At 39.5% G+C, this 13,570-nt stretch overlaps 1 protein-coding gene across 21 annotated transcripts in view; it reads left to right on the top strand.

The window, feature by feature from the left end:
* The window catches only part of LOC113818870 (uncharacterized), a 53,122-nt gene extending 39,693 nt beyond the window's left edge, over positions 1 to 13,429 (top strand). For 6 of the 21 annotated variants that reach the window (XM_070139762.1, XM_070139804.1, XM_070139743.1 and 3 more), the window contains exons 12-24: positions 1,173 to 1,394; positions 3,374 to 3,494; positions 3,797 to 3,994; positions 4,537 to 4,704; positions 4,825 to 5,004; positions 5,555 to 5,763; positions 5,956 to 6,011; positions 6,216 to 6,332; positions 6,810 to 7,040; positions 7,785 to 7,923; positions 8,051 to 8,238; positions 8,959 to 9,178; positions 9,719 to 13,429. In XM_070139762.1, coding sequence (XP_069995863.1) covers positions 1,173 to 1,394; positions 3,374 to 3,494; positions 3,797 to 3,994; positions 4,537 to 4,704; positions 4,825 to 5,004; positions 5,555 to 5,763; positions 5,956 to 6,011; positions 6,216 to 6,332; positions 6,810 to 7,040; positions 7,785 to 7,923; positions 8,051 to 8,238; positions 8,959 to 9,178; positions 9,719 to 11,617 — 3,948 coding nt within the window. In that variant the 3' untranslated portion in view covers positions 11,618 to 13,429. The remainder of the gene's footprint in view (positions 1 to 1,172; positions 1,395 to 3,373; positions 3,495 to 3,796; positions 3,995 to 4,536; positions 4,705 to 4,824; positions 5,005 to 5,554; positions 5,764 to 5,955; positions 6,012 to 6,215; positions 6,333 to 6,809; positions 7,041 to 7,784; positions 7,924 to 8,050; positions 8,239 to 8,958; positions 9,179 to 9,718) is intronic. The other 15 variants (XM_070139791.1, XM_070139771.1, XM_070139785.1 and 12 more) reach the window with 13 other exon arrangements.
* Positions 13,430 to 13,570: the final 141 nt, after the last annotated feature.

The raw sequence follows: 13,570 nt of genomic DNA, 5'->3' as shown, positions 1-13,570 counted from the left end.
GACTTGTTTGCTTAGAGCAGGAATTGCGCCTGTTCATGCGAGTCGTTTGTTTCTTGTACATAAATTGGTGAGCAGTTATCATATTTTTGTGCAACAAACTGCGTCTGAAAAAGAAATGGAGGTAGTTTCATTGGTAATTTATTGATAAAGTTTCATAAGGAGAATGTTAGAGAAATTGAGCTTAACCTGTAGCCGACAGGTGGCATGTACGTACATGCCATGGCTGTTGTGGACCGAAATATGGATGGCACCACTGGCTTGTCGGGCAAAGTTTGTTTTTCTCCGATAGTTGCGGCTTCATTTATATGGTAAAGGTTTTAGGCAATGGCACCTATAATGAAGGTAAACCTTCAAAATTTTAATATTTTTTATAAATTATAGCAAAATAAAAGCTTTTAGGTGCTAAACTACAGATCAAGCCAGGCGCAAACAGGGGAAACTGCCGATGCATGCCAACAATCCTGTTCTTACGTCCACTTGCCAAACATTTTTACCCGTCGGCACTGGGTTAAGATATACATTTTTTTTTTCTGAAATTTCAGGCAATTCCATATTGATGACTTCTTAACCAATTCTAATTTGGTTATTGCATTGTAAAACAGTGGGGGATGTTTGACTTTGACTTTTTCTTCTTTTTAAATTTTTGTTTTTTTTCTTCAATGAAATTTTGAAGGTCAGTAAGGAGATCAAATAGATTTATTGAAATTTTATTTATTTATATATTTTTCAGGGGAAAATGAAGTAAAGGAAAAAAAAGAGAAAAAAATGCAAATAGTTATAGTTGATGTAATTTCAGATGTTTTTATTCTTTAGTTCATTATCTCCAAGAAGAGATTTATTCCGAAACATATATAAAAAAGTGGAAAAAAAGCATGTATTTGTAAGAGGTATTACCCCCCCCCCCCATATGGCCACCCCAATAGATTTAGTACAAAACACCCACACAAAAAAGAAAAAGAAAGAAAGAAAAAACAACAGGATATTAGAGCCCCTGCACATGCGCTCGAAAAAATACAAAGTGTTTCATTTATTATTATTTATTTATTTGCTTAGTTACATATTTATTTATTATTTTTTATTTACTCCTTATTTCTTTTTAATAGTCCCCTTAATAGTCAAGGAGTCTTTCTTTCCATCATTTAGTTACTCACCATCTACGCATGTCTCTGCAGAATGGAAAACGGCGGTTTATCAAGGGCCGGGTGGCAGTGTGTAGCAATTGTGGCATCCTGAGTGAAGACCTCCTAACGTGCCAAAGGTGTAATCACAGGACAGACACAGCGCGCACCCTGGCGCAGTCGACCATCACCACCTCGGGGAAGAGCTCAACAGCAGACTCGACAGTGGTGGGAGGAAGGGGTGTTGGCTTCTCAAACATGCATATAATGAAGCAGGTAAATGTCTCTTTGGGTGTCCAGTTTAGGGGTAGATATTTAGCCTCTAAATTCTGGGATTAACAATTAAAATTCATCTTTTACCTAGGGCAGATTTAGTGTTTGTTGTTTGAAGGGCTTGATTTTGCACTCGAGAGTATGTGCCTTGTGCTGCTTTATGAAATAGTAACCAAAAAGGGGAGCATCAATGTTGAAAAAGTTAGTCCTTTGTATGAAGGAAATGGGGTGGTCCTAGGGGAGGGTCAGTAAGAGGCTAGGCCACCAGACGAATAGAAGGTCCAGGGGGGGAGGAGGAGGCATAAGGACGGGGGGATAGCTGTCTATGGCCTTGAGGCTAAAGGAAGATACAGACCACCCACACAAGCACACCAAGCACACATGCATATGCAAGCACACCCGCACATGCACACACACACACAGACATGCACACAACGCACGCTCGCAACGCACTCACACAGACACGCACACACACACACAGACACGCACACAACGCACGCTCACAACACACGCACACAACGCACATACAACACGCACACAGACACATATACATATACATATACATATACATATACATATACATATACATATATATATATACATATACATATACATATACATACACACACATATACATACACACACATATACATACACACACATACATACACACATACACACACACATACACACACACATACACTCATTCACTCACTCACTCATGCTCACAATGCAAGTTCCAACTCCTCATATCCCCAATTGTTGTTTGACTAGATTGACCCATGACCTCAAGCTGTTTTTGTGTCTTTGTTGAATGCTGCATTGATTTTTTTTTTCACTTATATTATTTTTTTATTTATTTTTTATATGTATGGATTTGTGTAAGATCTTTTTATTCAAAACAAAATTGTAGAAAATACAGAAGCCTTGATTCTTCTTCATAGTCTAGACTGTTTGTGTGTGTGCATATATATATACACACATACACATACACAAGGCATATTAGCATATCATTCAGTACAAAGCACCTACAAAGTAAAAAAAGGATTAGATAAATGTAAAAGGCTTCTTAATGAGGCATGAGGCAAGCAGTCTGTGGAGGCATCAGATACAGTAGCCTGCAAGAGTAATTGCATCCCTGGAAGGCCTAAAGACACCCATTACTTGTGTGTCATAAGCCAATGTTTTATGAAGGCTGGTGGTGCAATTTCTCTATAATGTCACTGAAGGCAGCTCAGACTTTAAGGGTGAAGAGGGTTCTTGGCATGTGAGGCTGGCTTTTGACGCAATTGTCCCCAGTACAGATTGTACCATCATACTTGCTAGAATTTTGCATTTGTGATTTTGACAAGCTTTTTGCCTTTGATATGCAGGTGGTTAAAGAAATGTTAGCAAGTTTAAAGATTTTATATTTATCCAATCCCTCAAACTTCATATAGAGGATATTTTGTATTTCAGAAAGGTTACCTCTGCCTTCTTTTTGTAAGTTTGAATGATAGCCCTCAAAATTTGACACCTTGCATTTCTTCAAATGAATTTTTTGAAGAGTTTATGTATGATATAAAAAAGAAGTAAAAAAAATATGCCAACTGAAAGCTGCTTGACATTATGAATGTGGATGTCATTAATGGCTGGTTTCAGTAGCTCTTTTATTAATATGAAAATGTTTATGCAATTCACTCAAAGAATGCCTGATAACTGCCAGTTCTAGTTGAACAAATGGACATTTTGGTTCATCTTATTTTAACTTCTTGCTTCCTTTTTGTTTATTTAATCATCTCTTTTGTTTTTCTTGTATTTTGAAGGAAAGAAACTTCAAAATGTATTTTCTTAGCCTCTTCCTCTCTGTTGTATAATTGCACTGTAGCATTTATTTTATTCATTCTTCCTTTACTTTTTTATTGTTTAAGTTTGCAATCACACTAGCCTCTCAGAATTACTTAGATGAGGGAGGGTTGATGTGAGACATGCATTTTAAACAGGACTTCTATGGAAAGACAGGGGGTGGCGTCAGGAAGGGGGTGGAGAAGAAGCCTGCACCTGTTCTCAACCAGAAGGCCAAGGGGCGCGGCAGAGGGCGTGGCAAGACCTACGAGGAGCCAGGTGGGTGTCGGTGTATTATCTCTCCTTGCTCTATCTTTCCTATCCTGTATTGTTCTAATTCTCCCTCCAAGTCCTTCATCTCCTCCTCAGCATCATCTCAATCCTCATCCTTGATTATCTTACATTCATTTTCTTACTCCTCCTTTGCAACTTTTTCCTTTCTCTGTTTTCCTTTTCTATTCTTTCTGTATTTTACTTCCTATATTATTCTATTTAAAACTGTGGAAATTTATACAAGGCCGACAGGATTAACCGTTTCATCTCATGTGACTTCTCCCTCCTGCCTCCATCCCTCCCTGCAGTTATCCTGACTCTGTCTTCGGATGAGGAGGAAGACGACAAGCGGCTCCCGGGTGCGGCTGGTGTGGCAGGGAACGGGGTTTTCTCTAACCTGGAAGTGAGTCACCCCAAGGGACCCCCCGAACCCATCAGCCACAAGGAACCCATCATTACCCTCAAGGATGATGTACCAAAGGAAGATTCTAGTGGAGGAGTCACAGGTGAGGCCAGCGGGTGATGGTGTTGGCAAAATTTGTTTTCCATTTTTTATCATAATCATCATCATCATCTTTATTATTATTATGTTTTACATTATATAATGTACACACACACACACACACACACACACACACACACACACACACACACACACACACACACACACACACACACACACACACACACACACACACACACACACACACACACAAACACACACACACATACACACACACACACACACACACACACACACACACACACACACACACACACACACACACACACACACACACACACACACACACACACACACACTCACAAACACATATGTATTTATATATTGTGTGTGTGCATTATATATTGAAAATGTGTATATGCTGGTGCGTGTACATGTGCATGTACATGTACATGTAGGCATGTGCACGTGAGTGGCCACATGTGAAGTGGTTGATTGTAGAGTGAAAGAAGTTGTAATTTTTATTGTCACTCTTTTGCTATTCCTTTCTATTTTTTTTTTTAATTATTTTCTTTATATTCCTAGGTGGAGGGTTGCCAGATCTTTCAAGTCTTGATGATGGTACCATAAAGGGTTCATTTACGTCTATACAATGTAGAAGCATCCGCATTGGGTCATACAAGGTCATGCCTAAAGAGAGGGTAGTGATTGCCTCTCAAGGTCTTCGCTTAAAGCTTCCCACAGTTATTGAAGGTAAGGAGTGTATTTTGAACTGAACTATAATGAACAATAGATTTTTATATATATGTCTATATATATTTTTATATTTTTCTTTATATCTAATGAACATCTGAATTTGGTTTGTCTTTGCAGATTCCAGTGAACCAGTATCATTTGACATTCCAATTAAAAGTATTGTGAAAATCCTGGTTCATTTTGGAAGATCGTTACCTGTTCTCTTTATATACGTGAGGCCTTCCACTGCTGCCAATATCAGAAGAATACTAAAAATGTCAGACAGAAATGGATTTTACTTTGATCCTTGCAGTTATGGTAAGTTGTATAGCTCCAGTAAGTGATATTTGGAAATAATTTTAAACAGACAGTTGTATGTCCTTAGGGATTAGCCTTTTACATTGACACCTTAGAAACCAAAGGAATCCTTTACCATGAAAGAATACCATTTTTTTGTTATAATAAATGTTGTATTAACCAGAAAACCAGGCAGCTGTTGTACAAATGTGTTTGAAGTTGCTACTTCTAGGCCTCTCAAAAGTAACTGGCCACTGGCAGCAAATAACCATCTGTGGCTAGTTTTGCTACTGGTGAGCAGCTACTTTTGAAAACCCTTGAAGTAGCAACTTCAAACACATTTAAAGTTGCTACTTCAAGGGCTCTCAAAAGTAGCCGGTCACTGACAGCAAATCGCTGTCTGTGGCTGTTTTTGACATAATAGAGCTCCTATTACTCCTATGGTTATTACAGAAAAATGGTATTAGCATTGCTGATTTGTAATACAATCTCCATTTGGAGAATTTATCAGGTTAGATCTAAAAAAGAATTTGAACTTCAGAATCCTCATTGTGGCCAATTTCTCTTGCAGATGAGTCACAGAAGCGCATCACAATCCTCCCGGACAAGATGTCTGAGGAGACCAAGTCACTGGTGAAGGAGATCCTGAGTGCTTCAAACCCCAAGCCTAATGGTGGGCTTGGAACAAGCACGACTTCGGTGGACATTGGGGCTAACCTGTACGAGGAGCTTGACCAGAAAGAGGCCAATGAGATCCTGGTCAGGTCCTCACCCATGGAGGTTTGTGCTTCGCTCCAATTTGGGCATGAGAAGGGAATTATAAATGAGCTATATCTTCTTTGTAGTTATTAGGAAGTTAGATGGGAAAGGTATATGTTTAAAATGTACATATGAATGTTGTGTTAAAAATATGTGGCTTGGATGCATGGTTGTATTATGTAAAATATGATCTACAATGAGCGTTTCTGCTAGGTACAGAGCTTGATAAAGAAGACGCCTGTCGCATCCGGTGCTAACGAAACCAAGACGTAAGTGTAACTTTTTTTTGTCACTTTTCCAGTTTTACTCTTGAGTTGACAGATACAGGAATGCAGAGTACAATTATTAGGTGCATGGTCATATGAAACACATTATTGTTATTATTATTTCTTCTTATTATTATTTTATATTTAATTTATTTATTTTTGTTAATATTTTTTACAATGATCCAACTCTCACTGATTTTGTTATAGATTGCTCATCTACCCACCACCACCGCAGAAGGGGGGAATATCTATCACAACAGATGACTACTGCTGCCTAGAGGAAGAACAGTTTCTCAATGATGTTATCATTGATTTCTATCTCAAGTAAGAAATTTTTTTTGTATAGTGAATGCGCATTGTTAATGAATTTTGCATTGGCTGTGAAAAACATATCTGCAACATTGAAAGAAGAACCATAAATTTTTTTTTTATTTTTTACAAATTTGCACAGTTTTTGTAACATGTTAGGCATGATATTAGAATTATGAAGTAGTTAATATAATTAGTAAATCCTCGTTATTTAGCTGGATTTCGTATTATTTACAATTGCGTGATTTAAAATTCATCATTCTGAAGTGAAATATCACCACTAGTGAAGGAAATCCAAAATGCCCTAAGATTTTGAGAAATGCTCTCATAAAATAGTAATACTGAGATTTTAAACTTTAATGTAGTCTGACTCAAGACATCTCAGTTTCTGTATTTCCCTTGTTATTTTGTCTCTTCTTCACATGAAATAAACATGTTATTATGTGTATTTTACTGTTAGTGACTCAAACCAACTAATTTCTTTTCCTGAAGATGGCTACTACAAAGCAAACTGCCAGAGATTCACCGCAGCCACACACATGTCTTCTCAACTTTCTTCTACAAACGGCTAACCTCAAAACCTAAGAGGGGCCGAAGACCCCATACCACAGAGGATGATCCCAAGCTCTCCCCAGCAGAGAAACGACATGCAAGGGTCAAGTCCTGGACGAAAAATGTTGATATCTTTGAAAAGGATTTCATCATCATTCCTATAAATGAACAGTATGTTACTATATATGTTCTGTTAACCAATTGGATCTGCCCCAAAATTTGGGTATTATTGGCTTACCTTAGTGGCAACTCCCTAGTGTATGGCTTGTAGGTCTGGCCCACATGTATACTTTTGTGTGGTGTCAAGATTTTGTGCCTCCCCTTTGCAGTGCTATTTTTTATATATCTATTTTTTTAGGTTAGGTTTTTGGGTTTTTTGCCATTTTCCAATGTTTCTGTTTTTATTTGATATGCTGTATCAAAAAGGCACTTGACTCTTTTCTTTGCACAGACTCCATATCACCCCTCTAGGTAGTCCCTAACAGTGTATTAATGATAACATGAAGTAACATTTTGTTATTGGTATCCTCCCTGGAGTTGTTGCTCTTCCAGTTATGGTTCATGGATGGTATTTTCAACTCATTTTGGCAACAGAAAAAATGTCCCTTCCTAAATGCCCACTGACTAAATGAGTCATTCCCATCACTGCGGCCTTCAGCCAATATTCTTATGATGGAAATGTTCCCATCACCCTGGCCCTCAGCCATATTTTTCCACAACTTTATGTTCGTGTCATCTGTCCCTCAAACCAAGTTTTTTCATGTGATGGTCACATCACCTGGTTTCAAGGGGTTGATATGTGTATAGTTCATTAAGGTAAAATTTGACTTATTTTTTCTAAAGTATACTGATAAACAAGAAATGTTCAGAAGGAAAAAGAATAATGTTTCTCATCTTTCCACCTTTCTTTTGCAGTGCCCATTGGTTTCTGGCAATAATATGCTTCCCTGGCTTAGATTCCCCAATAAGAATCTGTGATGGCCAGCCTGTTGCACGGCCAATATCTGAGAAACCCAAGCGACGTAGATCTACCAGGCCCAAAAACAGAATTGAGGTTAGTGACCAACTTCTGCATTACTTTCCCCATATTCTCTTGCCTTACATTTGTCAGTATGGTTTTTGAATGGTTAATATTAGAGCAGCTTTTCCTTGTTTTCTACATGATAAATTTTCTTGTTCAGCAGATCCCCATCATTGATGATGGAGAGTGGAGTGACAGGGATGAGGCTGAGGGAGAAGAGGATGAACTTGAGGAGGAAGAGGAAGAGGAGGATGTTCCAGCCACCAAGAAGAACAAACTGGAAGCGGGCAAGGCTGAAGAGGCACAGGGGCCCAAGGAAGCAGCCACCCCACCACCTGCTATTAAGCAGTGAGTTTTGAGTTTTGAGCTTGTGGAAGGAGAGAACTTGTGTAAGGGGCATACACTTTGTAAGAGGGACAACTGCCTAGAAGAGGGAAACTTGCTTGTCTAAGGCAGAGAACTGTTTGTAGGAGCAGAGATTTGTCTTTTAGACCGCACGTCATGGGATTTCTCCAGACCACGCCAAGCCATGCACCAGGCATTGTGCACAGGCAGCTACTAGAATGAAAAATTAGAATCATTGGAAGCATACATTTACCCTACTTTGTGTGTGTGTGTATTGTGTTATTTTTAGAGAGAGAGAGAGAGACTGAGAGACTCTCTTTTTCTGTACTTTTCTGTTTTGACAGTTTTTGAGGCTTTCCTATGTATAAAATAGTTTTGTTTTTAGTAATTAATGAGAAAATGAGTAAAAATATGCTTGGCTTGCATACCACCAAAACTTGGTGTGAAGAATGATTAGTATTGATACACAATATTAATTAAAAAAGGAAAGACTAGGGTGTAATTGTGTTTTCGTGACAGTTGTATTTAACCCATTAACGCAGGTATATTTTGAAGCCGAAAATAAAAGATTCCGGGTGGCTACAAAATCGGCTGAGGGGGTGCATTGGACCGAGAGCCCTATCACGCTGGCGGGACGCCCGGCAATGTTTATTTTTTGGGGTGTCTCGTATGTGGGAAACCCGTCGTTAGTGGGATAATGTCCTTCAAATTTATCATCTCCAGGCCCTGCATCCTAATATTTGACTCCCTGACTGGTGCCAACCGTTCACGCATCGTGGCCACCTTGAGGGACTACCTGGCTGTGGAGCACAAGATCAGGAGGGGCAGTGAGAAGCTCTTCAACAGAGACACAATGAAGGGTGCCTGTCCTCGCGTCCCCCAGCAAATGAACTACTCTGACTGTGGAATTTATACGCTACAATTTGCTGAGAGTTTTTTTGAGGTGAGATGTTCTGGGGGTACTCTTATGTATCTAAATATCTTTGTATTAATTAATTTTTTAAATTCAGGTTTTAAATCCGCATTTTAGGTTTAAACTGCGTGCTGATATGAATGACCTTACTGCAGTCCTTTTCATGTTTTGATGCATTTTCTGGCAGGACAAATATCACAAAGTGAAATTGGCATTTCTATATAGCACTTGTTTCACATTTTCACCAATTGTGTAATAATTGCTATTAATGGCTTTCAAAAATATTGGGATGAAATGCAGGTAATATATGTTGTTCCTTGTCTTCAGTCAAGTGGTTGTTGTTCTATAGCATGTTGCTTGTTATGCTGTTTTCAATGTTCAACTGTTTTAGTATGGTATTTACATAGCTATATATAAAGAGCATTTATACCACTGTCTTGTGGAATGCCTACAGATTCTTTATCTTATATTCTTTATGTGTACCTATATGTGCACAGATTCTTTATTTTATGTTCTTTATGTGTACCTACATGTACACAGATTGTTGAAGTTTTTTCTTGTCCATTGCAGCACCCGCTCAAAGACTACACCTTCCCAATCCGCTCTCTCACTGAGTGGTTCCCCCACGAGGTGGTCAGGGGGAAACGGGAAGCCATGGCAAAGCTGATTCGCAACCTCATGGAGCAACACAACCCCAACCACAGCTCCATCACCCTTCCAGACATTTACTTCAGCTCTGACGACAAGAAGGACAAAGGAGGGACAAGCACGGCCCATGCCAGTGACGCCTCCCAGCCACAGAAAGAGGTGTCAGGTCAGGGAAAACCGGGTGACAGCAAGACCCCAGAGGTGCAGCTGAAGAAGGAGCAAGAGAGGGTCATCATTAAGGATGGCGTTTTAACCCAGGTTGAAGGATCGGGAAGAGAACAGAATCACAGGATGGATATGTCCAGCAGTGCTGAAGTAGTCACTTCTCTCCCAAACAATGACAACACAGCCTGCATCAAGGTGAACAGAGTGACACCCTCAAAGATAACACCCACGAAATCTCCTACTGTCAATCCAGCCATGTCCAAATCCTCCTCCAGTTACACGCCAGTGAAAACGTTACCAAATTCTAGTAATATAATTACAAGCCAAGTGAACTCTGTGAAATTTCAAGGCACAACTTACTCACAAGCAAAAGCTATACCATCATCAAGAGTAGGTGATGCGACAATTGTACATGAAACACAATCTCCTCAGGTGAACAATGTGAGAAGACAGATGGTGTACTCTAGTGATGATGCCATTTTCCCAGTCAAAGTTGATCAAAAAAAAGTTCCTATGAGAGAAAACAATGCAGCACAGCTCAGCGAAACACACCAGGGCACAGAGGTCAGTGTAAGTAAGATGTCAGCTCTCACTTTGCTTCAGTCAGTATACAGTGATGATGAAAGTGTAATAAGCAACAAGGTGATGGGGGTCCAGTATGATGGCAGCAACTGTTTGAATCAGATGAAGTCTGGCCCCAGTGTAGTGCAAGGTAATGAAAAAGTGGCTCTGCCAGAAATGAACGGTGCACTGGAACAGGTGGCAAGGGAGAAAACTCAGACGTCGGTGCAGAATGTGGTAAGTGTAAATGGTACAGTTCACAGTGATCTGAAAGGCAACCACATCATGCAGGTGTCTCCCAATAAAAGTCTCCCCATGCAGTCTCCTGGTCGTAAATGTATTGACACCCCCCAGGCTCTGCATTCCCACCCTCAGGCCAAAAACTTTCCAGCTGCCAGTCAGTATGTATCAAATGTAAATACTTCCAATATAACAGTTCAGAACTTAAATAACACAAAGACAACTTTCCCATGTAGTCCAGTTACAAAATCTCATCCCCACTCTATGGCTCCTTCTCCACAGTCCAAGAAAATAGAGTCAGTGATGACAGGCAGCCTTGGTGTGGACAAAGTGGGGAACCCGGTGAAGGCAGTCGAGTCCTCTGGCCAGACAGCCATCATTGATGAGGACACGGCTGAGGTGCTACTCATCATGCCTGCCAAGAACCAGACATCCGGCCAGATTCCTCGGACTGCCAAGAAGCAACTAGAGAATTCTTCACCAGAAGACGACAGCATCATGATAGAAGAAGGCCCAGGTTTTGGGGGATATGTGACAGCTGACCGTCGGCCCATGAAGAACAGCTTATCGTCTGGAATGCCAAAGATGGGTGCTGTGGGAGGGGGCCATGAGCGTGGTGACATAAGACGCAGTGGTGGTGTATTTGGCACTTCACCACCACACTCTGGGTCTTCCTCTCCCACACATGCTGGAGGCACTGGCACTCCTGCTGTGTTTAGGTTCAGTGAGCGTGGCACATCTTCAGGCAGGACTATTGCTCCTCCCAAGCGTTATCTTGATGAGGATGAGGAGTTATATCCAAAAAAACGACGTGATAAAACAGTACAAGGCAAAGCGCGTAGTATTGTTAGATAAATTCTAGGCGTGTTTGCAGAAACTAGTGAATATTACAAGTTTTTAGAATGAATTGTGATGGTGAGCTCCCAGTTCGTACTGGAAGAATGTCTTGATTATCAAAAATATATATTATTTTTTCAGGAGAACAAAAAAAAAAAAAAAAAATGTAAATATTCCTGATTAGTGTTTTTTTTCTCTCCTTTTTTTTTTTTTTTTTTTTTTTAGTATAAGCCTTCTGTTTGAGGTGTGAATACTCTTATTATTGACAGGGGTACATTGAGAAAAGTCCTCTTTTAACTTACCAGTAAAAAGGGAAAATTACAAGTAATTTAAGATAAATAAATTACCCATACAGTTTACATATTTTAAATCTGCTATGTTAGCAGTGTATATATATATTTATATATATGTATATACATGTCTGTCAACATATCCACTGTGAATTGCTTGTGTAAGTAGGCCAGTGATAAAAACCGGTATGTCGGGTTCAACATGCAAATAAGCTTTTTATCAGCTGAGTAAGGGAGTTTGAAATGGAAAAAGTTCTCAGGAAGGTGTGTGACAAAACTAACCACAAGCGTTTTTTGATTGTTAGAAGGAACTGTTATATATATATATGCATTAAAGTCTCTCCTCGCGTACAAATTTTAGTTGTATAATCTTGGGGGTTTTGGTCATTGCACTTACAGCCCTTTGTTTTACTCTCCCTGTCGAAGCGGGCACTTTTCAAGCTTTTGAAGCCTACCAAAATGAAATGAAATCAAGAACATTTTTAACAAAACCAGTGCAAGATACAGGTACGTTTTATTTCCCATGGAAAGGTGCTGCTGAGATATGTTATACAATTTATGGTATGTAGCTCTTGAGTTGTGGTTGGAAATGCCTGTAATGAATCTTTATTTATAGAGTTTGCATTCTTCGGTTCTTCCTGTCTCTTAGGCCTTTTGGACTCTTTCATTTATACGTCACTGATACATTAGAGAGCTTTCTTCTTGATATGAACCATGACATTTCAATTTATTTGAGATTTGAAGTTTGTCAGGAAATTTTTATCTGTATGGCCAAAAATATTCCTCAACTTATTGTGATATAAAATAGAGATCTGTTATGTTCTTTGGTGTTGTTATTTGTTATCTCTCTCTCTCTCTCTCTCTCTCTCTCTCTCTCTCTCTCTCTCTCTCTCTCTCTCTCTCTCTCTCTCTCTCTCTCTCTCTCTCTCTCTCTCTCTCTCTCTCCCTCTTTCTCTCTCTCCTTCCCTCTCTCTCTCTCTCCTCTCTCTCCTTCCCTCTCTCTCTCTCTCCTTCCCTCTCTCTCTCTCTCCTTCCCTCTCTCTCTCTCTCCTTCCCTCTTTCTCTCTCTCTCCTTCCCTCTCTCTCTCTCTCACCCTCTTTCTCCTGGTCCCTCCTCTCTCTCCCACTCCTTGTTCTGTTCCCTCCCACTTTCACATTCCTTCTCCCTCTCTCCCCTCCCCCTCCCCTCCCTCTCCCTCTGCTTTATAGCCCCACCATCTTTCAAGAATGCAATTGCGAGCCCAATTGCAGCCAGTTCAGAATGTACCATATTTGTGTTTTCTTCTTTTGGGGAATCTTGAGTCTCGCAATGAGAATTTTTTAGTTATTACTTTCTACAAAGTTGAATGGACGAGAGAAAGTAAAAAAAAAAAGAATGAAAAGGAATTCCAATTGAGTTTAAAAGTCTAATGCATAATCCTGTGGCGTTTCTGGGAATACAGTTTAATGGACTGGAAACTAGGAAAAATCGTCGATTTTTGTAAGAAACATTTGTGTATGACGGCAGTTTATTTCATAATAAATAATATTTTTTCTGAACGATATATTTTTGATTGTCATATTTACCTCCTTTCCCCTTTGTGCCAACCTTGGATTTGCAATTTGGTTTTATTACAATGATACGTTGAGGTAAGTAGCTCAACCATGTATTGATTGAGTTCTTTGTTACTTCATTTTTATT

Source organism: Penaeus vannamei, chromosome 3 (genome assembly GCF_042767895.1).
Source record: "Penaeus vannamei isolate JL-2024 chromosome 3, ASM4276789v1, whole genome shotgun sequence".
Taxonomy (NCBI): Eukaryota; Metazoa; Arthropoda; class Malacostraca; order Decapoda; family Penaeidae; genus Penaeus; species Penaeus vannamei.
Note: the sequence above shows the minus strand (reverse complement) of the source record. Positions and strands in the feature narration are given on the sequence as shown.